The sequence below is a fragment of the Python bivittatus genome, unplaced genomic scaffold, assembly GCF_059951505.1.
Source record: "Python bivittatus isolate LINGU-HERP-01145 unplaced genomic scaffold, Pbiv_v1 ctg000070_np1212, whole genome shotgun sequence".
Taxonomy (NCBI): Eukaryota; Metazoa; Chordata; class Lepidosauria; order Squamata; family Pythonidae; genus Python; species Python bivittatus.
Genome location: NW_028277034.1, coordinates 55,127,583 through 55,149,850, shown reverse-complemented (window position 1 = coordinate 55,149,850; position 22,268 = coordinate 55,127,583). Strand labels below are relative to the sequence as shown.

The following is a 22,268-nucleotide window of genomic DNA, read 5'->3' as shown; positions in this document are numbered from 1 at the left end:
CACGGTCCGCCCTGCATTTCCATGAAATTGGGGAAGTGCGTTGTTGTCAGTTCTACATCACTGCCAGCCAATGTTCCTGAACATAAAGATTCGTGGGGAAAGAATTTCCATCGGAGAACCAGTCTTTCGGGGCTGGAAAGACAGATTCGTATACTTGTGAGCCAGAGTTCCTTTTTTCGCAGTAGTTTTTGTCCCTTTTTTGGTAGTCTGTATCTTTTTTTTTTGGTAGCTTTTGTCCTCCTTTGGTAGTTTTTGTCCTTTTCGGGCCAAGGCAGTTGGAGAGCTGGTGGGCCCTCCTCGGCCCGCCCGGGGGCCCCAGCTTCGCCCGGCCGTCCGCGGCGCCCCCCGGTGCCTCCTGGGCCGCCCCGGCGCCAGCAGAGCAGCGGCGATGCCCGCGTGTGTGCGGGCGGGCGTGCACACGCGCGCGTGCCAGAAGGGCACGATGCCGGCAGCCGCAAGGCGAGCGCAGGGCCGTTCAGACGCGGCCGCCCGACGGCAGAGGCGTCGCTCGCAGCCGAAGCGCGCCCGCGTGCACGTGAGGACGGTGCCGAGCAAGCGTTGGCAAAGCAGGCTTCGCCACGGCGCCAGGAACGAGGCTTACCGGCAGGCGCCCATCCAAGGGACGGGGCACCTGGCAAACCGCACCCCACGCAAACAACCCTTATTTCGCCCTGCAAAGCCGGACTCCCTAACAAGGAACATTAACGAGCAGGTTCGGGAAGCCGAAACCTCCCGGCCACCCACGCCTCCGAGCGCCCTCTGGCGCCTGCGCAATGGCGTCGCCTTCTCCTCTTCCCCGGGCATGCGCACGCAGCAGGGACGAGCCGCCGCCGCTTCCCTTCCGCCAAAGCCACCTTTTCAACGGCGCCTGCGCGAGACTCTCTTCCGGCAAGGTTACCTTCGGCCCTTAGGCTCCCGCCGGAAGTGCGCGACGCCACGTGACCGGAAGTGCCCCTGCGGAGAGAAAGAGGAGCTGCGCTGACAGCCCCGCGAGCGGGTGGCCGTGGCAGAAGGGAACGGGCGGCAGGAGGGTAGCCCGCGGTGAGTGTGGGAAGGGAAAACAGGGTGGCCTCCGCTCTCAGCCGAGGGGTGAAGGGATGAAGACTGGCTCTCCCCACGTCCCTCACAGAGGGCGAAAGGTTGACGCATTCGCGGGGGAGGGGTGGCGCGTGAGCCCCGCCCTCCGCGTCTTACGTCACAGCCCGTCCTCCTTTGGCCCCGCCCCGGGCCGAGAATGTTGGTGGTCTGGAGGGCGCCGCGTTGGGGGAGGCTGCTGTGCGTCACCGCGACGTCATCCCCGAGAATGACGCAATCTGCGGGCAGGTTCGAGCGGGGTTCCGCCGCCGCCGCCGCCTCCGGCTTCCCCTGAATGCCATCGGGGTCTCTGTCTCTCCCCGTCCCTCTCCTCAGGTGCACCTGCCGTCATCCGAGACTGCTGGGGCTTGATGATAAATAGCGCTGGGTGGAGCCTGTTTTAGGAGGAGGAGGAGGAGGGCATTTGTGTCCAGCCTGGGTAAGTGCCAAGACCCTATGAACCCTGCGCATACAGCATGCATCTCTTACCTGAGCCTGCCTGCGCCCACCTAGGCAGCCACAGGTGGCCGCCCTAGATGCTCCTGAACTCCAGCTCCTGCTAGATGTTGCTTCCTAGCGACATAAGGCTGCTGATTGCTCCAGGTCCTCCTTTCATGAAGAAGATCGAGATCGCCCCTCGGATTGACAGCAGTTTCCCAGGCCTCAGGGACCCTTTTGGGTGTGGAAAGGCCCGTAGTGTGCATGCATACCTCCGTATGTGTACAAATACAGTATGAGATCTTTGTGTCGGGAGCCTAGGATATTATGCAGTGCAGCTTTCTCGTGCTGGTTGCCAGTTAAGGACTCGTATTGGATCTAGGTCGGAAATCTCTTTTCCCAGATAAAAAGAGATGTTAATGTTTAGGTATGTATCAGTTGTTAATTGAAAACAAGCGAATATCCTAGGAATTATCCAGGAGATAATTCCTTTTTCTTCTGTTAAATTCTGCAGTGTGACTCAGTGGAAAAAAACAAACAGGTCTTGTTTCCCACATACGGCATATGCGGGTTGATGCAGCCCCTCCCATCTTGGGCAGCGCGGCCTGCCTGTGCTTGCCAACAATGCAGTCTTGGTGAGCTTTCAAACCTTTTTTTGAAACGCGCAAGATGTTTACAGTATGGGGTTGACGGGGGCTGCAACAAGGCAGTCCAGATCCCTTCTGTCAGAGCTCGTGAGGAGGCTGGGTTGGAAGGCTTTGAAACAGTTCTGTTGCTGAAGCTAAGCTAGTTGGGCATTGCAGCTGCCTGGATAGGAGACCCTGTGAGGTGACCCTTGGATGTTTAGTACCTTTTTTACTTCCAGTGTTCTTACTCCTTGTTGTAGCACCCAGTTCATGCTCTGTTTTTCAGAGAAGTGCTGGTATCATTTTACTAGCAGTTCTTCTTACTCAGCACTAGATGGCAGTAACAAATTGTAGTTTCCCCCCCCCCTTTAATCCAAACTGAAGGCACCACTGTACACTGTGTGCAATTTCATGAATCGCCTTGCCTCTTCTGTGGGTTTATTTTTCTACAAAAGACTGGCAAGGGATTGATTACAGGGGTAAAAGCAGACGGAAGGGGAAGGATAACAGAATCCCTATCCTTTGCATCAATTTTGTTACAAACTGCAGTAGCCAGTAGTCTCATTTGCTGTTTGAAAAATAAAAACAAATGTCTATTTGAAAATCTTATACCAGCTGTAAACAAGTCCTACCTTTATATTATGCTTCTTTGGGATGGGCGGGAGATGAAAGAACCATACAACTCAGTATTAGAATATGCATTCTGCATATGGAAGGCCAAAGGTTTATTTGTGGGTCTCACCACTCTCAAAATATGGGAACCTTGTCTCCTTTCTGAAAGCCTAATAGACAGCTCTAAGTTAAATGGACCATTTATCAGTCCTGATATAAGCCAGCCTCTTATGTCCCATTATTCACTTTCCTGGGCTGGAGGGCAATTGTATTACCTCACCAAGTGTTTCCAAATTCACTTGTGACAGTCCTACAATTATTTTAAGGACAGTGTTTCTCAACCGTGGCTACTTTAAGATGTGCAGACTTCACCTCTTGACACGGATAGATTTCAATATGCTGGCTGGGGAATTCTGGGAGATGAAGTCCATCCATGCTTCATGGGAGGTTCTGGGAGATGAAGTCCGCACGTCTTAAAGTTGCAATGGTTGAGAAACACTGCTCTAAATGGCCATTCTTCAACCAGGTGCCCTCCAGATGTCTTGGATTTCAACTCCCCACCCCAGCTGCAAATGGAAGTTGCATTCTTAGAGTGTGTTGGAAGTTGCAGCTGTCTGTTGCAATTAGCATTTCAAATGAAGGATGCATAAAACAGATGGCAAGGCTGGGTGAGAGTAGATAGCAAGTAATTCCAGGAGAGGAATTGTGCATGTACAGTATATATACTTCATAGAAAAATCCACGTAGAAGTTCTCTGGTTGCAAGACAGGAAAGACCACAGCAAGCCCCTCTGCCAGTCAGACCACTGTGATTGACCGACAAATGAAGTGAGTTGATCTAAAACAGCTTCATGGATTGGTTAAATCCTAAACTTCTGAAAAAGTAGGTTGATCACAAATAAGACGAGGGAGGGGATTTCTGCCTTAGTATTGGCAATGAAACTGTTTTGGATCTTGGGAAAAGATTTCATAGGTTCTTCTTTAACACTCATCCCTTGCAGTCAAGGTGATTTCGGCAATGCAGCAGCATTTAGTTGAAGAAGCCCCATCCTAGATTATTTTCTTACGAACAGTGCCAGAGTCTTTTCTCCTTTTCCTTATCCAGACAAAGGAGTATTCTCGTTCTGACTTTCAAGCAAAACCCGTATTCATGAAGAAAAGATCAGACTGGTTTTCTTCCACAGAGCAACTTTCTTCTTCATTGATGACAGGGATACTCCTGACTACTTTGATGAATGCTTGAGTGGTGGTGCTGATACGCTAACAGCGTAACAAATAATTGAGGAGAAACCTGTAGGGCCAGTTTGGACTACTTTGAGGGGAGTTTTGAGGCTGTCATGCAACAAAATGTACTACTTTGTACACTTGTTCATTTGTTAGATCTACATCCTGCCTTTCTCAGGTGACTTATATGGGGAACTCTGGTTTATTTTCCGGAACAGCAACTTTGTGGGATATGCTGGGCTGATGGAGGAGGTCTGGCACAAACTCACCCAAGAGGATGGATTTGAACCTGGGTCTCCTTGATCCTGGTCAATCAACTTCACCCCTCCGCCATGTTGGTTCTCATCTGCCTTGGCATTGTCACTAGACAGATGCCTGATTAATCGTCCTTGCTCAGCCATGACATTCTCTGGATCACTCATCAACTTAATCTAACCTAAGTCCACAAAGTAGCTGTCAGAATTAAACGTGTGCCGTCTTGAGCCCATAAAGGGGATGATCTGTACTAAAGTCTTTGATTAGGATAGGTCCAGTGAGAGCACCTATACTTATGGCACCAGAGAAGCTAAAGATCTGGGCATCTCATCAGCACATCCATGGAATCCATTTAGGGCTTTTAAAGCCCCCCTCTTTTTCAGTTTCCTAGCTATGTGTATAGAGGATCTCACCCCAAAGAGAGTTACAGGCTGTTTTCCCCAAATAGGGAGGGCTTTTCCTAAGTGCACAGTAATAAAAGGGCTTCTAAACAACAAGGGATATATAGAGAAAGACTATGGTCTGAGTAGTGTGTTAGACTTAGTGCCAGAGAGACATGGGTCCAAATTGCTGATAAATCCTGAAATTCATGGTGGCTTAGAGTAAACCACCTGATTGGGCATTCCCCATTGTTGAGCATGGTGTGTGCGGAGATGTCAGTTGTGTGTCCATCTCCATGTATTATGTCTCTGACTAATTTCTAAGCTTAATCTGTGACTGTCAGGATGGTTGTGGGGAAAAAAATTAATAGAAAGAGCAAACATTTATTTACAGTGTTAGGTTTATATTTCACCTGTTATTCAAGACCTCAAGGAGTGACAGAGTGTTCCGCCTTTGTATTTACTACACAACAAACCCTCAAGGTTGGGTTGAGAGAGTGGGATGGGCCCAAAGTTGCCCAGTGAGTTTCCATAGCTGAGGATTAATGAGAACTTGATATGAATTCATTTTATATAGCATTAATGAAATACAGCTCTGTTATCCAGCTTGAGGAAATGTGCAGTTCTCAGGGCCGTGGGGTTAAAAATTACAGGAATTTTTATAGCAAAAATTTAACAGACAAAAGTTGAACTGGATGGAATAGTGATGAGAAGTAGCAGTGCATGGGGTATTACTCCTTTCAGAGACACAGGTTAGCGTGAGAAGAATTAAAACTTACTGGGTTTGGAAAGTGAATGGTAGGTCTTTGGTGAACGTCTCTTAATCTGTTCAGATTGTGCAATTCTCATGCTGGGCAGGAAACAAAGCAAAAAGTGGTTGTAATTGGAATCCCTTTTTTAACAAATAGCTGAGTTTGAGTGTATAATTTCTACAAAATGGTTTTGTGACCCAACATCAGTAAGAACTTAGGGCACATACCATTTGTCCTCCTGGTGCTTTCTCTTGACTTTCCCTGCTTCTTATGTCCTGCTATTTTTAACATTGCCAAGCCTGATAGAATCTTTTGCTTCCTGTTTACTTTTTGGAATTCTAATTCTTCTAAATAAACAAGTAATTATGTGTGTGACATTGGAGACCTGAAAAAAAAATCTTGTTCCTGAAGAGCCGTTCGAAGTCTTTTTAAACCCAAATCATCTGTTAAGAAATTCCTTATATTATGTTGCGTTACACTATAACCATGGCAAGCATTCATTTTGTGAGCACGCTAGTGAGAGCCATTCAGAATCTCTCCCAACTCCTATTTTTCCCACAACAACAACCCTGTGAGGTGGGTTGGGCTGAGAGAGGGGCTGCCCCAAAGTCACCCATCTGGCTTTCATGCCTAAGGCAGGACTAGAACTCAGAATCTTTTGGTTTCTAGCCCAGCACTTTAACCACTATACCAAACCATCTCCCATTTATTACCAGGATTGGCGACCCAGACTTCATTCTCTCCCAGTTCTGTCCAAATGTTCTTCCCTCCCTCCCTGCTGTACTTCATGACTGTGATGGTATAATAATAATAATAATAATAATAATAATAATAATAATAATAATAATGCTGTTGCAGGAGATAAAGTGAGAAACTAACCCCATGTGTGGACCCTGCAGTATTGAAGCTAGCCCGCCTGCCCGCCCGTCTGTCTGTCTGTCTGTCTTTCTTTCTTTCTTTCTTTCTTTCTTTCTTTCTTTCTTTCTTTCTTTCTTTCTTTCTTTCTTTCTTTCTTTCTTTCCATTTATATAGCCCCCCATCTCAGAATTAAGCAACTCTAGCCAGCTTACAATAGAAAAAATTATAAAATAAAAATATTAAAACAATTAAAAGACATCAACAATATTATTAATAACAAGACGGTGGAGAAAATTGATGTTAAAAACAATGGAACCATCTCATCAAATCACCATTTCCTTGAGATCCTCAGGCCTGCTGACACAGCCATGTTTTAAGGGGCTTCTGAAAGGATGTTCAGGGTGGGGTCAATATATTTATATGCTGCACCCTTTGATTTGGCTTCTGAGCTCCCGTTTGCCTGCTTGCATCCCTCTTCATCTCATCTGGCCTCCCAAGGCGGTTTTTGGGTGGCATTTAGAATTCATCAACAGCTGAAGGAGCTGGGAAATAGAAGAGGTATTCTGTTTCTTCTCTCCCAGCACCCCCTCCACATGTGAGTTCTGGAGAAGTGATAGAAGCATTTCCAGGGACCAAGATGGAAGTGCCTGTGCTTCCTGACATTTGAGAGTGTAGAAAATAGAATTTTTCCACTTTTGATCAAGTAAGGGGCATGCATTATTCAGTTTTCGTATTGTAGGGAAGTAGCACCTTAACTGTCATGTCATGCTTTAGTCTGAGAGTTGGGTGGAGCTGGTTGCAGCAAAATCAGGAGCCTCCATCATGGATGTCAAGGGAAGGGCAGAACTGACTGAAAGAGAAATCTTGGTGGGGTGGCGTGAGAGGAGGCTTTTTGGTGGAGACAGGAGAGACCGAAGAGATGGATGGTTGGAAAAGAGATGCGTGCTTAAAGATGAATATCCACATGTGTTTTGCATACTTGTGTGAGAGAGGAGGGAAGACACTGGAATTCTCAATAAATGGGGTGCATGCTTATGTATTTTTGTAAATAAAAGGGTGGTATTTGAGACAGATAAGAAATGAGCAATCAAAGTGGGGCGGGGGAGGAATTACTTAAGAAGTAACCATACAAACTGCATTATTATGTGTCTATGTCATAATATATGTTTCTAGGCCTGAAATAATTGAGCACTTAATGCCTGGGTGCCTTAGATCCAGTCTTCATTTATGTAAGAGTGAGAGGACATGTAGAGTTGTTTCTAGCTACTGAGTTGGTTTTCTTTGAGTGTACAGTGTGCTGTGATTCTTTGAAGTTCTGGGTAAATGTAGCCTTTCAGAATATATCTTGATAAAGCATTGGTTTCAAAAGAAATGGAAGCCACTTATTCTTCATCTGCCCTTTTTTCAGTACCTGGGACCAATTCTGGCCTGATAATTGTGACCATGTCTACGGGGATAATATGCCGAAGATTTTCAGGGCGATCTTGCAGGACAACTGCATTTTCCACTGCAACCAAGGCAGAGACAACAGAGATCTTCCCAAAAGGAGAAGAAGGCCACCGCACCAAAAGAGGAGGCAGAGATTTTAAACCTGCTGTTGCACCCAAACTTTGGAAGCCTCCAGGTTACCGGTTATGTTATTATCCCTCCGCTTCCCTGGAAACTAAGTGTCTGCTTCACAAGGATGCCCCCAAAGGTTTGACAGAAGGATCACTTGAATATGTTTGCTCCAGAACTAGTATTAAATGCACCCAGAATACACACAGTGTTCCCTGTCCCCCAATGCTTCCAAGAATAAAGAGCATGCTTCTGGATTTGGAAAACAGCAAGGCTTTCTGCACTCAAGCTTCCCTGAGGGAACCACTGTTACTGTCCCCCATAAAGAATGACAGGGAGGACGTCTATTTAGAGACTTATGGTAGTAAGGAAGCGGCTAGACAATTCCAGAAGCAAAGGCCTGAATACAAATCTCTGTGTTACATCCAAGATGAGTGCCTTCAGCCCCTTTCTGTAGAGGAATGTCATCTTATCCTACAGAAAGTCTCTGTATTGAAAGAACGCATGAAACCAGAGGCCGTTGCAAACTCTTTCTTCAGGTTGAGCCACTTGCCAGCAGAAAAACACCAAACCATAAAATCTAGTGCCAAATTTGCTGTGCTGTGTCAGAATGTAGTTAACAGCATCCATCTGTTTGAGAATTCTGAGCTGATTGTGCTTTTAAAAGCCTTTGTCTCCTTAGCCATTCCGCCCATCCATCAAATGTTGAAGGTTGTTGAAACCGAGTGTTGCCGACGGGTCGGGCACCTGAGCTTGGATCAACAATTGCTAGTAGCTGATCTGTGGCGTTGCTTGAATTGCAAGGTCCCTCAGTATTTAGATGTTATGTTGAATTATATTAACATGAACTGGAATGATCTGTCTTTGACCCAGTTGGTTCAGCTAGTCTACATTGTTGGTGAAGGCCGCAAGGCCCATGAAGACTTAATGAAGAAGCTAGAGGCTTCGGTGGCAAAGCATTTGGATTCCCTCAATCTAGAGGAAGTGGGCATCATTTGCTTAGGGTTCTTCAAGACACAAAGTCCTATCTCTGAACCCATCATGCGAAAAATTGGAGATAAAATTTGTGACTGCCTGGGAGACATGAGCAGTTTTGCCATAGTGAATGTCCTCAAAATGTTTCGTGGGGTTCACATTGATCATGTAGACTTTTTAAAGCAGCTTGGGCATGTTATTCCTCCCCGGATATCAACTATCAGCATTCAAGGGGTCATGCACATCGCATTTGCTTGCTCCTCCTTGCATTATTGCAATGAAAACATCATGAATGCTGTGGCTGCTGCTGTTCCTCCCAAGGCCGCTTCTTGCCGAACCAAAGACATTGCCAAATTATTGTGGTCTTTTGGAAACATGAACTATGAGCCTCCCAATGCAGAAGAATTCTATGCCAGCCTGAGGGAGCAGTTGGAGTCGAGATTGTTTGAATATAATAAATTCCCTGAGCATTTGATCACCTCCTTAATTGGTTTGGCCTTTGTAAAGCAGTTCCCATATGACTTGCTTGATTATGCTTTGAGTCCTGAGTTTATCAAATTAAGCAGCATATCTAAATATGACCTCTGGAAGGATTTTTTCACCCTCGATGGTACAGTGGAAATTGAGTGTCCGAGCTATACTGGCAGTCGTCTTTCAACGCAAAATAAGCAGGAGATGGCAGAAAAAATGCAGAACTATTCCCTGAAGCAGGAATTTGCTGTAGCTTGGTCTCTCCTAGAGGACATGCTGGGTGGCTCCCAGTATGTCAAGCTCCATGCCATCTTGCCTCATACCAGATCTGTTGATTTAGAAATTCGTTTAGATTCCAACCAAAAGCCGTTGCCATTTAATTCAAAAGGTGCAACGGCAGGACGCTCAGAACTGAAAAAGAATGGCACGTTCCTCACAGATAACATAATTAATCAGCTTTTGAAAGGGAAATCGGTCAGCCAGCCCATCCCAAGCGATGGCAAAAGCAAGAAAGACGTGCATATTCAGAAAAGGGCAGGATCTCGTGAACTACCTATTTGGAATAATTTGGAATTTTCTGACCGGATTTTGCTTGCTGGCCCCAGTTTGAACACTTCGGTCAATGCAAAAGCTGAAGGTTTACCCTCCATGATAGACCAGGAGCAGCAGAGATGTGTGAAATTAGCTCTTCAGGTAACCAACAGAAACCAATACAGGTATCACTCAAGAGAGCTGCTGGGGCTCCACTCTATGAAAAGGAGACAACTCCGTCAAATTGGATATATACCAGTAGAACTGCCTTTCTGGGAATGGTTTCCATTACTCAGATGTAGCCATGTGGAACAACTGACCTATTTATGCCAGAAAGTGTATGAAAGGTAGCAAAACATCAAATAGAACATTAAATAGAACCCGACATCTTGTGCTAATGACTTGAGTTTTAGCCCTGTTGCTTGAGATGACCTAGCTGGATGCCCTTCTGCTGGATAATACCTGGTGTTTCTGAGCTGTTTGATTTCTGTTCTCTCTTTGCAGGGTCATAATCAGTACTCTTAGAAGGGGCAATACCTGCTTTCAGCATGTTTCTTTTGGGGGGAAGGGGGCAAAAAGATTTCATGGTGATTCTTAAGGAAATAAAATACTACTTCTAATACAGTTTTATTTTACTTTTGCTTCACAACTTTGCCCCCAGAGGAGCAGCTGTCATAACTTGAAAGACCAAGGAACCAAAACTTTGTGAATATTCATAATATACACAGAGTCCAGCAGTCAGTTTACCCATAATTTGAGTGAACATATCTCACAGTGCTGGCTGATGATCTGTGAAATGGGAATTAAATGTGCTTGTATTTGGAGATATGTAAGAAAAGTTGTAAAATGCCTTGCGCTTGTGTATATATGTGTATGAGAGAGAGAGTTGCATATGTGCATGTATTACTCTGAGTGGATGGCACCATCTGTCCCACTCTGTCTGGTCTTGGAAGCTAAATAGGGTCAGGCCTTGTTATTATTTGTATGGGCAACCACCAGAAAATCCTTGGGGTAAGTCAGAAAACATCTCAGAGGAAGTCACTGGGAAACCATTTCTGTATTGCTGACAAAAAACCTACATGGAGATGTCTTTGAAGTTACCAGAAAGTGAGTTCAACTACTTTAGTATATATTTGTGTGCGTATATGACTCCAGTAGGCAAGAACAACCTGGTGTAAGAAATGCAGTTTGGCTAATGGGGAATAGGTGTGTGATATTTTCTCACACATTTCACTTTAATTTTTTGCTAAGAATTATTGGCACGCAAAAGGAAAATCTGGATGTTCCAATAAATGGCTAGAATATATTGCAACATTTAAAATATACTTTTATTGCTCTTGTTTATTTTTTATTTATTGTACTTATTCTGCTGTATAGTGTCGATCAATAAAGGCTTATGGCAGAACACAAAAGTGTTCAGAAACAGAACAGAAGCAGATGGCTTGGTTGAAATTGTTGCTAATAATTACATCAGAGTTAAAGAGGTAGGTGAGGATGACATTTGCATAGAATAGCAGGAACAGTACATGGAAGCATAAGGAACTTGTTTTGGATAATAGGGTCATGTGACCTGGAATAATGAATTTATTTTATTTTTAATAGTGAAATACAAAAAAATACAGGATCCACAGGAAAAAAGATAAAGGGTGGTTATAGAGTGAAGGGGAAAAAACCCTAAATATATTATAGTGGTTAAAATAAAATAAACATAACCAAAAAGGGGGAAAGGCTACTTTTTAAAAAAATCATATAGGATCGATGAGTATTTACATAAAATTATTCCAGTCCTTATGCTTATCGTTAAATGTAAAACCATATAGAAACATATTTTATCTTTTCATTTTTAGAACACAGAGACTTTTCAAAAATAGATGATCCATATCCTGAATCCATTCATTAAAATCAGGAGAAGTTTCTTTCCACTTACGTAAAATTATCTTTTTTGCCATGCCCTAGGCTCAACTGAGCCAAAGCTTTTCATGAGATGACAAATTCTGCATTTTAGGATTATAATTCACCATCACATTCAGGTCCCTAGCTTACAACTTCCAAAATTGAATTGACATGTAATAATCTGAAACTAAAGTGAGACTATAGTTGAGCAAGACCAAATTATATGAGTTAAAGAACCTTCAAATTTCTTTCAAAGCCAGAACAACCACCACCACAAAAGTCTAATGTCCAAGTCTTTTAAAATATTCTTTGAGGCATCCAATAAATACAAAATAATATTTTCTGATGAATTCATTTCATTTTAAAATCATAAGTATATTTTGCATTTCCTAATAGCTGGACCCATTGATTCTGCAAAATTTGACACTCCAATTATTCATTCCACAATTCAGATGTATAATTAATGCTTTCATTTTACTTACTTATGACATTGGAATGTTGGTTTCTATTCAAGCTCTGCATCTTTTAAGGATCCTTAAGTTGCAGATGCCTCAGAGACTGCTAAAGCATCCGGGAGATACCATAAAGTTAGTACAGTACATGTTTCAGTTGTATATATTGCCAAGGAGTAAGTCATATTCAAATGGCAATCCTTCAAACTCTTTAAAACAACCATTAGAAATTGACTGATTCAAAGTATTGTTCCCTTGTTTGGCCCAAGCATTCCAATAAAACATCTTTCCTCCTATTTTCAAAATTGGGTTATTCCAGAACATCAGTTTCTCACGATTCGGGATCAAAGTGTAACCGCTTACCCTTTCTATAACCAAATGTGCCTGGCAGCTTTCAAGTGTGGAAATAAAAATCTCTGTTTGATATACTTGGACCCCAAAACATGCCAAGATTTCAGAGGTATTACACACCCTCCAGGTAGAGAGAATATTCATAGGAGATCTCATTCCAACAGAATAAAGATGCTGAAATAAAAGGCCAATGATGCATTGAAAATCTGGTAAATTAAAGCCATCATTGTCATGAGGCAACCTCAGTTTGACCATGGTTATTTGAGGAATTTTAGCTTTCCATAAAGTTTTTGTCACTACTACCTGCGTGAAATGCCTAACAGGGTATCCTTATTAAAATATGCGTTAATCTTGACGTAATATTCCTTTTAATAACGATCTTACATCAGAGATCTAATTGAAGTTTTAACCCTTGAGTTATATCTACCTAAGCTGCGTTTATGCATTTAGGCATGCTTAATTCAAAATACTCTATTTTGAGAATGATATTAAGTATTTTACAGAGTCTGTACTCTGTAAATTGTAATCTTTTACAGTGGTCTACAAATACAACAGCAAATTGCGACTTTTTCCAGTTAATAGTATAACCAGAGTATAAACTATATTTCTGTACAACTTCAGTAAGTTTTGGTAATGACACTGCATACTCTTCCAGAATAGCCATATCAAAACAATTTGTATTCATTGCCAGGTGTCACCACACCCTTAATAGCTTGAGGCTATCTAATAGAAGAAGCCAGTGGTTTGAGAACCAAATTGAAGATTAAAAGAAACAAGGGGTATCCTTGACATATGCCACATTATAACTTAATAGGTTGAGAGACAAATTCACTTGTAAGAACTCGAGCCGGTGGGAAAGATATCAAAGTGAAATTTGGTGAACATAAGTTGGTGGAAACCTGTATCTCCTAAAGAATGCACTTCATAAATTCAGTGTGAACCGTATCAAAGGCCTTTTCAGCATTCTAGTTTGTCGCCATATCCGAAAATTCACCTGGCAGATTTTATCTGATTGATTTATCAATCCAGACTGAAATGAATGGATTATAGATGATATTACGAATGAGATTAATAGAAATGGCAAGATAAAATGGCCTTATACTTTTCCACCTTCTGGGCCAGTGTTTCTCAGCCTTGGTAACTTCAAGATATATGGACTTCAACTCCCAGAATTCCCTAGCCAGCATGTTACAAGAGCATCATTCCAAATTCCAAGCCTTGTATGGCTGCTGATTGACCAGAAGTTCTGGAAGGTCTCAGGTTGGAGGTAGCCAATAGCTTTCCAAGACCTTGGATAGAAATCCTGCCATAAGAATCAGGAATACTGTTCTGTCATCCCTTCTGTAATGCTGGCCACAGTGGAGAATGTGGAAAACTAATAACTTCTCTTACTTGCAGCTTGTCAACCTTGGTTGTGAATTCACAACTCTCCTACTTTTGCACCAGGTGGCTTTCTTTAGCTGAATCTAGTTTGTTTAGGAAAGCAAGGGATGTTTTGGGGCAAGTCCATTCTCATACATGTTAATCTGAGGAAGATTTTCCACATATTTTCCATGTATTTTGGTCATTATTCTCAGGCTACTGAACTCATTCATTCATTCATTCAGTTCTACTCTTGGTGGGTTGCAATCAGTAATTTGTAATAAAATGTCCACGGTATAATCAGTCAATGCAAACAGCCCACAGTTCAAAAGATACTGTCAGATAGTCAATCACATTAGTTTTTGAAGGTTTTTTCCCTTGAAATTTCTGCTTATTACCAGTGTCAACACCATATACAAAATTTATGGATTCCTCTGTGTTAGGGTGGGCTTGATGAGTCCTCCAAACACAACCGAGAGGCTAATGTTGAACCTCAACATGTCTTGCAAAAAAGGTTCCTTCTGTTTATTCCAAGTCAAATCAAGGCAGTTTGGTCTAGTGATTAAAGGCACCAGACTAGAAACCAGGAGATGGTGAATTCTAGTCCCGCCTTAGGCATGAAAGTTGGCTGGGTGGCTTTGGGCCAGTCCCTCTCCCTCACCCCAACTCACCTCACAAGGTGGTTGTGGGGAAAAGAGGAAGAGGAAGGAGTATTAGGTATGTTTGCCACCTTGAATTATTTATAAAAATAATAAGGGGATAAAAAATCTTTTTAAAAAAGTATCAGCTGTCTTGCAGATGTAATGAATTACAGTGTCTATTATATCTTGCCTACCTTGATGATTTGCAGTAATAACCAAAAACAAGACTTTTCAAAATAAACAGTAAAATGGCATTAATTAGAATTAAGGCATAAGACTAAAATACTGCAGGCTAGTAACTATAAGAAGATTATTACAGAGTGGTTTGTAAAACTTGAAGGATTCCAGAAAAGATGTGGATCAAAACAATCAAGAGACAGAGTAATTCCCCATCAAGAATAGTTAGAATCTTTGCGGGGGGACCTTAATAAATAAAAGTTTATACATAATGAAAGACTTGGAAGGAGAGCATACAGTTAGGCATGGTATGGATTGGAAGAATGCTCTTAGGATCATCTGGGAAAGCTCTCATTCTTCGCACAGCACCCAGTTAAACCCTGGAATTTGTTTCTGCAAGAAGGAGCGGTGCCTGTCCACTTCCATGATTAGAAAGAATTCATGTCAACAAGTCACTGTAATTGTATAGAAGGGAGCAGGTCTCTTAGTGGGAGTCATTGGGAAGTAGGAATGGAAGGCAGCTGGAGGGGAAGAACTCATGCGCTCAGCCGCCTTTGGGGCATCTCACGGACTTGCGTTTGGTTGTAGTGCAGAGAGTGCTGGACTAGCCAGGACTTCAGTGTGACCCAGCACAGGTCTTGCATTTTTATTATCCTACATTACCAGTCTGCTATGGCTTAAAAACAATTGTGTGTTTTTATTTTAGAGCCAGATTAAAGTTTGGGAAGCTGATTTCCATCCACAGCCATAAATATGGTGATCAATGTCTGCCTTCCTCAGTTCAAGCCACGAATTCACTGCAACAAGGTATTTTGTCTGGGGCAGAAAAAGTACAGTACAATACAATACAATACAATACAATACAATACAATACAATACAATACAATACAATAGACAGAGGACCTGGCTTGGAGCAGGAAATCTGTATCAGCGGAGTTAAGTTAACCATCACAGGGATCAAGGGACCCGGTGACTCAGCAGCTCATTGTAGGACTAAGTCAGCTGTGCTTAGGTACAGGGGCTCCCTGCTGCTTATGCATATCCTTTCTGAGAAATGCAAATAATGGCACCTGCAGAGCAGCATCCGGGGCAACTTCTCGAACAAATTGTTTGGATGGCTCAAATTGGCCCCCAAAACGAACAGGGATGGATTTGGTAGCCTTGATTGCAAAGATGTAGCGAGGAAAACCAGTTTTGCTAGCTGGCTAATTTTGACACTGGCATGTCTGCTTTTGATCTATACATTTAATTTGGCATTTTTTCCCAGACATCCTCCGGTTGTTCTGCAGGTATTTTCATCGATGGCAGAGTTAAACAGCACTGGCGTGCAAGTGCCTCAAAAAAACTACGTGACTAGCATAACAGACCAAAGTGTTAGTATTGAAGGGAGAACCCAAACCTCCCTACACGATCAGCAATTATTCAGACATTTAGGAACTAGCAATTTTCTTCCTAACAGGAGGGCCCACCAGATGCAGGGACTTCAACTCCCAGAATCCTCAAGAATGGCCATTTCTGTGTTGGCCAAGAAATGCTGGGTGTTGAAGTCTACATATCCAGAGAGTGCCCATTTGGCAACGGCTACCTCAGCTCTACAGTAAATGGCCTTGCTATTTCTAGTGGCTTTCCCTCCATTTAAGCCCATAAGCAGCATGGAGCTAATTCCCACAAAATAAACATTTGAAACAGGATTAAAGGACTGAAAGAGGGAAGGTTTCTCAGTGGCTATTGGCCATCCTTGAACTTTCCAAGTTTGTGGTTCCCAGTTGTTGGAAAATAGTGCTACGTATGGACAGTAGACGGTTTCTCTAGCCCTGTTCAGCCTCTGTCATAGTGCCTGCATCACTCTTCTAAGGGAAACTTTTGCTCAGTTTAAAATGCACACTTACTTTCATCCGGAGAAAGTAGAGGCTAAGTCAAACCGAAGGGAACTACTTAATTCCCAGCTGTTCCTATTAGAGAGTTTTGAACATGCATTGTAACTCTTCTTTTGAAACCCATCAGAGTTTAAGTATTTTAACAGGGGCTGAGTCACGCTCCTGATTTTTTTTTTTTGGTTACAGAACTCTACTTCCTCTGTTTGTTACAATGACAAAGGTAGTTGCATACATTCTCAATCATTTACAATTATTATTAATTGTAGATTTCTGCGGATGGGTATGAAGTAGAAAACCTGATCTCAGAAGACCTTGTTAAGAGACATCGTGGGTTCCGCTGTGAATATTTCATCAAGCCCCCAGTCCATGTGACAATTTCTTTCCCCTTCAATGTGGAAATTTGTCGGATTAATATAGATACTTCTTCAGGTAGCTGTCACAACATCACTGGCCTGGATATTTATACGTCTACCTCATCCAGTAAAGCCTGTGGGAACAACCCTGAGCCTCCCTTCTCCGCTCTGTCAAGTCAGCCTGCATTAGACAAAGAGACGTTCACGCTGGTGGGCAAAGCTGTACTAAAGAATCAAAGCAAAGTGACCTTCAGCCATCGTGGCTTCAGGTCAAGGCCTCCCTTCCATCATCAAATAGACACTCTCTTCTCCTTTTCCGGCTCTGCATCTTTGGACTTATGGAATAAAGGCCCAACCTCCTTAAGCAGCGTCTCACACCTGAAAATCTGTATCACTCACGTAGCAGGGAGTGGCCTCCCTTGCATTAAGAAAGTAGAGGTCTGGGGCCAGCCTGCCAAGTCCTGCTCTCACGAAGTGGTTGATGATGTGCTCCAGATCGCCACCGAATCCTTGGTGGAAGGCTTGGGAGGACAGCTCCCTACCCTTCCTCTGCCAATGGAGAGTGATATTGTGCCCTTTGGTAACTCAGACAGCCAGGAACAGAAGCTGATGGAGGTTCTTCAGGACATCCCTGAGGAGTTCTTGGACCCCATTACCCTGGAAATAATGACTCTCCCCATGCTGCTGCCCTCCGGGAAAGTGATTGACCAAGGCACCCTGGAGAAGTGCAACCGGAGCGAAGCTACCTGGGGCCGAGTGCCTAGTGATCCTTTCACGGGGGTGGCTTTCAGCCAGCATTCTCAGCCCCTTCCCCACCCGTCCCTCAAGGCAAGAATAGACCATTTCCTCCTCCAACATAACATCCCTGGCACGAATCTGCTTGGGAGAAGCCAGGCCTCGGGGACAGTCGTCACTTCTTCCCTGGCCATGTCTTCTCTCAAACGGAAAATAGATCTTGTGGATCAGAACCGGGATGGCAACCCGGAGTCTTGCCATTTTTCTACAGCAGATTTTGCAGTTGCGTCCACCTTGGGATCCCACGCTAAGAGGATGAAAATGGAATGTGATTTGAATTCTTCCCAAATGGATTGCTCAACAGGTACCGTAACCCTTTTGGTCTCTTAACTTGCAGCAGGACCCCTCCCATGGGGTCACCACCTGAATAGCTTTGGCTGATGTTTTCAGAGGTTTTACAAACCTTCTACAAATCATGGTTACTCAGGCATGGGTGAGCAGATTTACACAACCCATTTTATTAGGACCCTGAATTAACCTGCTTTCTGGGTTCAGAAAATACACCAAATTGTAAACTAACCAATTAGTTTACAATTACTGGAAAAAAGATAATTAAGATTAAAATTAAGCAAGCTTAACATGGTGTACAAGTGCGACTATTAGGTTTGTAACTCAGATAGTTAAGCATATTTATTTATTTATTTATTTATTATATTTATATAGCCACCCATCTCACACTAAGTGAGGTGCAAAGCTAGCATTTTGGTGACTACATATACCTCTGCCAGGGGCCCTTCAAGAAGCTTTGGATATAATTTGACGAAATCTTTATTTCTTTGGGCTGAATTCTTTCCTTCTTTGTTCTTATCATTTTGTTCTGTGTTGGTTAACATACATTCGGTTCACCAACAGTATTGGTTTTAGCCAGTCATGAATCCTTAGACATGCAGAACAATCATTCTGTATGTCTGCATCAAGCATCATGGAATTTGGACATTCAGTCTGATATTGGCATTCTGAGAACTTGAAGACAGTCTTTGGACCAAACTTGGTTCCCTCTACATATATTAGGACTGCAGTTCCCATAATCCCTCAGTCAGCATAGCCTTGCTTACTGAGAATTCTGGGAGCTTCAATCTCAAACTCTCTAGAGCAGTGTTTCTCAACCTTGGCAGCTTGAAAATGTGTGGACTTCAACTCCTAGAATTCCTGGCTGGGGAATGCTGGCTGGGGAATTCTGGGAGTTGAAGTCCACACACCTTCAGGCTGCCAAGGTTGAGAAACACTGCTCTAGAGAGATGCTAGTTAGAGAAAGTAACTCTCAATCTTATGGTGGCTGAGTAAAAAAGCAGCTGATGTGGCAATTGCTGGGCCCTCAAAGAATCAGGGTGTTTATTCCACCCACGGTTTCGGTCACTACACCCCATCTCTTTCAGCTGCCATGCATCAACTCATGCATACCCTCCTTCCTTATTCTTTGCCACCTCAGCTTTAGAGAGACCAAGATGTTCTTTTTTGTTCAGATTTCCTTTTAGTTTTTTAAAATACAAACCCAGAAATGTAAAGACCCCAAACACAGCCACAGCCATGAAGCTCGTTATAAGTAAGGACTTGCCAATCCTCCATCCATTCCAAGTTACAGCTCTTGGTGGTTTTGAGTTGCAGGGAGTCTTGCAATGGAATTACTCGTGTGCTGTGGCGTTGTGCACCTCCCTGTAGTGCTTTTCCCTGCGGGAGTTATTGTTAAGCCTATTTCCATCTCCTTTTTGCCCCAACCTTTGAGAAGAGCATGAACTCCGTTGTTCTTAAAGCAAACGAAGTGCTTCAAAGCGTCCTGTTAGGATCGTGAGGGAGAATGCTGGTGCCAAAGCTGCAGAGAGGAGGGAGAAAGGTGCAAGATCTTATTTTTCCACTGTGTGGTGCTTTATCTCCAGGTGCCTTGCAGAAATTCAATCCCCCTATGAAAGTAGTTGTTGTGTACCTGTCTGTCCCATATATCTTCCCAGCGGGGCATCGTATGAACTTTTATGAACTTTATATGAACTTCGGGTACCAGCACTATCTGGATGAATACAGTGCTAAAGTGCTAAAGTGAAATGAATCATATGAGCATACAAAACTGTCTTTTTTATCACTTTTCCGGGCAACAGACAAATTGGGTCCTTCCCAAATTTCCCACCTGAGGAGTTAGCTGAAGATGCATCTTCCTGCTAAGCTCCTCCCCGCTTCTTCCTGCACGCTATGGCTTACGACTGCCCCAGGGCACAGCACTGATAAACAGCGGATAGGTAGATGTGCATTCGCAACCATGTTATTGTAAAGTTGCAATCGTTTGCTTTGTAGGGGAGCCTGGCTACTCGTTGTTGGAAGCAGAATGTTAGATACTAAGGGCCTCGTTTGGATGGAGCAAGGCTGCCTTTCTATTCATGTGGCCATCAGTGCTAAACAGAAATGCAAAGTCCAAAAGTGGTATTCATTGGGTGGGTGTTAGATCCTTTCTTAAAAGTCTGCTATTCCAATATCCTCATAAAATTGGGTAGGTTGGTTCGCCGCGTGGTGGGGGTGGTATTTGACTCTTATACACCGACTCTTCCTAGATCTTTATCCCTCTCTTCACAGAAGTGGTTACTCACGAACAGAGGCTTTCGGAAAGCTTGGACAGCGCCTTGAACTCTGCGCTTAGCACAATGCCGTTCACGACGAGTGTGGCCAAAGGCGCACAGCAAGCGCACAGTGGCAGCAGCTCCAGTGACTTCTGTGCTGCAAGTGGTGCTCATGGTAAAGCAAGGAGAAGGTTGGCCAGCCCATCCTCCTCCCCCTCCTTCCTTTTGGAGACATTCCCTGCCCACCAGGCTCCTTGGGGATTTGAGTCTTTCCCTGTGAAAGAAGGGTTGACGGGATGGTCTGGTTCCCCCAACATACCGAATCACAGAGTAGCCACCCTATTTTAGTTTAGCGTAGCCTAAACCCAGTCAGTGGTTGCTGGTTTGAATCATGTCAGTACTGTTTGTGGGATAGATCCGAAGAACAGGCCATCCAAAAGGGGATAGACGCTATTCCTCCTCTCTGCGCACTGGCTTTGCAGCTCCACATACTGGGTGGTGCGTCGGTGAGCAAAGCTTCTCTCACAGCCTGCTGGATTTAGCTGAGGAGTAGCAGTGGCCAGCCAGATGCTTCTACAGGTCTGGTCAGATGGCCTGTTGTTTCTGCCAAACTGTCCACCCAACTCCAGTTGAGTTCATTCTCAGAACTCTGATCCTGAAAGATTATTTGAAGCCTTCTTTGATGGTGACATCCCTGCATCCTGCCGGGGCAACAGAGGTCATCAATAAACCCTTCCAAACTGCCTGGCCTCCAGTATGGGAATACAAGTCCTTTAGGCCTTGCAGCATGGGGGGTGGGTTTCTGGGGATTGCATTTCAAAAGAGGCATCAGATTAAGGAAGGTGGTTGTAAATAACATTGCAAGGGTTCTGCAATGTAGGAAGCACTGGAAGAGTCACCGTACCTTTCCTCGCTGAAGGTCTAATCAAGGATCTGATTAGATGCATCTGTATATTCTTTTAGCTTAGGTGGTGGTGCCTCCACAACCACGTTTTCATTTGTGTGTGCATTTTTTTTTTGTTTTTCTACAGAGCACAACAGGAGCATCAGCACACAAGGATGTTCTTCCTGTTCCCGGGCCTTTTCTTTGTACTTCAAAACGGAGGCTGTGTATCAGCTCCCTTGCAGGCATTTAGTGTGTCGCTCTTGCTTGGCTGACAAGCAGAAGTCTCTGTCCATATTGTGTATGAATTGCAAAAGGTTGGTTGCCACCCATGACATTTCGAGGGTCCATTTTTGAGAGGGGTATGCGGTGTGCTCTCTGGAATTGGGAGTTTAAGCCAAGGCAGGCTTAACCGGGGCAGCCAAGAGCAGGAGGCACGACTGTTCCCCCACCGCCACTGCCAAGTCACACGAGGATACAATCCTACACATGCTGTGCAAGAAGGAACTTGGTGAGGTTCTATAGGATAGATGGACTGTAGCATTTTAGAGCTAAAGTGATCAAAGGATAATAAAGCCATATGCTTCTCTATTTTTTTTCCAAAAAGTTCATTTATGTACAAAAGTTGCATCTGTATAACTTAGTTCTGTTATTTTGCCACTTTTCAAACTGCCCGTGCATCAGTGGCTTCCTGTTTGTGAAAGGAAGGAATTAGGAATTCACGTTTCATATGCTCTGTTCAGTGAGAGCTTTTTTGGTTAAAGTGGAGAGAGAACATAACTGAGGAACATATAATGGCCCTCCTTTATCTGCAGGGTCCCGTTTTGGTTTTGCTAGGTGTGCAAAAAAAAATAAAAAAAAATAGACCTCCTTTGAGTCTTACAAGGATGCAGTTATACCCACACCAGGCAAAAAAAAAAAAGAATTTGGTAAGATCCTAACCTGAAGAAACAAGAGGATAGGTAGCTGTTCTGAAGGCTTCAAGAAAACAGAGACAGGAGCAGTTTGAACAGTTTTGGTGGCAGATTTAATTAATTGTGCAGTTTGTTAAAAGAAAAAAAAAGTGTGTTTTATACACACCTATTTGTTGTAACTCTTGGTTTCTATTGTGCAGCTAGGGCTGAGGGGTGGTCAAGCCATCTGGCAGATAACAGTTTAAGCCTTAATAAAATTATGGTCAGAAATCACA

General features: G+C 43.6%; 2 protein-coding genes across 5 annotated transcripts; both read left to right on the top strand.

The window, feature by feature from the left end:
• The first annotated feature begins 919 nt into the window (after positions 1-919).
• On the top strand, positions 920-22,268 carry UBOX5 (U-box domain containing 5). Of its 3 annotated transcripts, XM_088133203.1 has the most exons (6): positions 1,008-1,041; positions 1,411-1,513; positions 15,335-15,435; positions 16,772-17,957; positions 20,213-20,371; positions 21,228-22,268. In XM_088133203.1, the coding sequence occupies exons 3-6, from the start codon at positions 15,382-15,384 to the stop codon at positions 21,434-21,436; spliced, it is 1,608 nt and encodes a 535-aa protein (XP_087989329.1). In that variant the 5' UTR covers positions 1,008-1,041; positions 1,411-1,513; positions 15,335-15,381; the 3' UTR covers positions 21,437-22,268. The 3 variants fall into 3 exon arrangements, with proteins under 3 accessions (XP_025025259.1, XP_007432827.1, XP_087989329.1); XM_025169491.2 differs by lacking the exon at positions 1,411-1,513 and having other exon boundaries at positions 920-1,041; positions 20,216-20,371; XM_007432765.4 differs by lacking the exon at positions 1,411-1,513 and having other exon boundaries at positions 920-1,041.
• Positions 934-11,409, top strand: FASTKD5 (FASTK mitochondrial RNA regulator 5). 2 transcript variants are annotated; one of them, XM_007432763.4, is made up of 2 exons: positions 934-1,041; positions 7,627-11,408. In XM_007432763.4, exon 2 carries the CDS (start codon positions 7,662-7,664, stop codon positions 10,101-10,103), a length of 2,442 nt encoding a protein of 813 aa, XP_007432825.2. In that variant the 5' UTR covers positions 934-1,041; positions 7,627-7,661; the 3' UTR covers positions 10,104-11,408. The 2 variants fall into 2 exon arrangements, with proteins under 2 accessions (XP_007432825.2, XP_007432824.2); XM_007432762.4 differs by lacking the exon at positions 934-1,041 and adding an exon at positions 1,412-1,513 and having other exon boundaries at positions 7,627-11,409.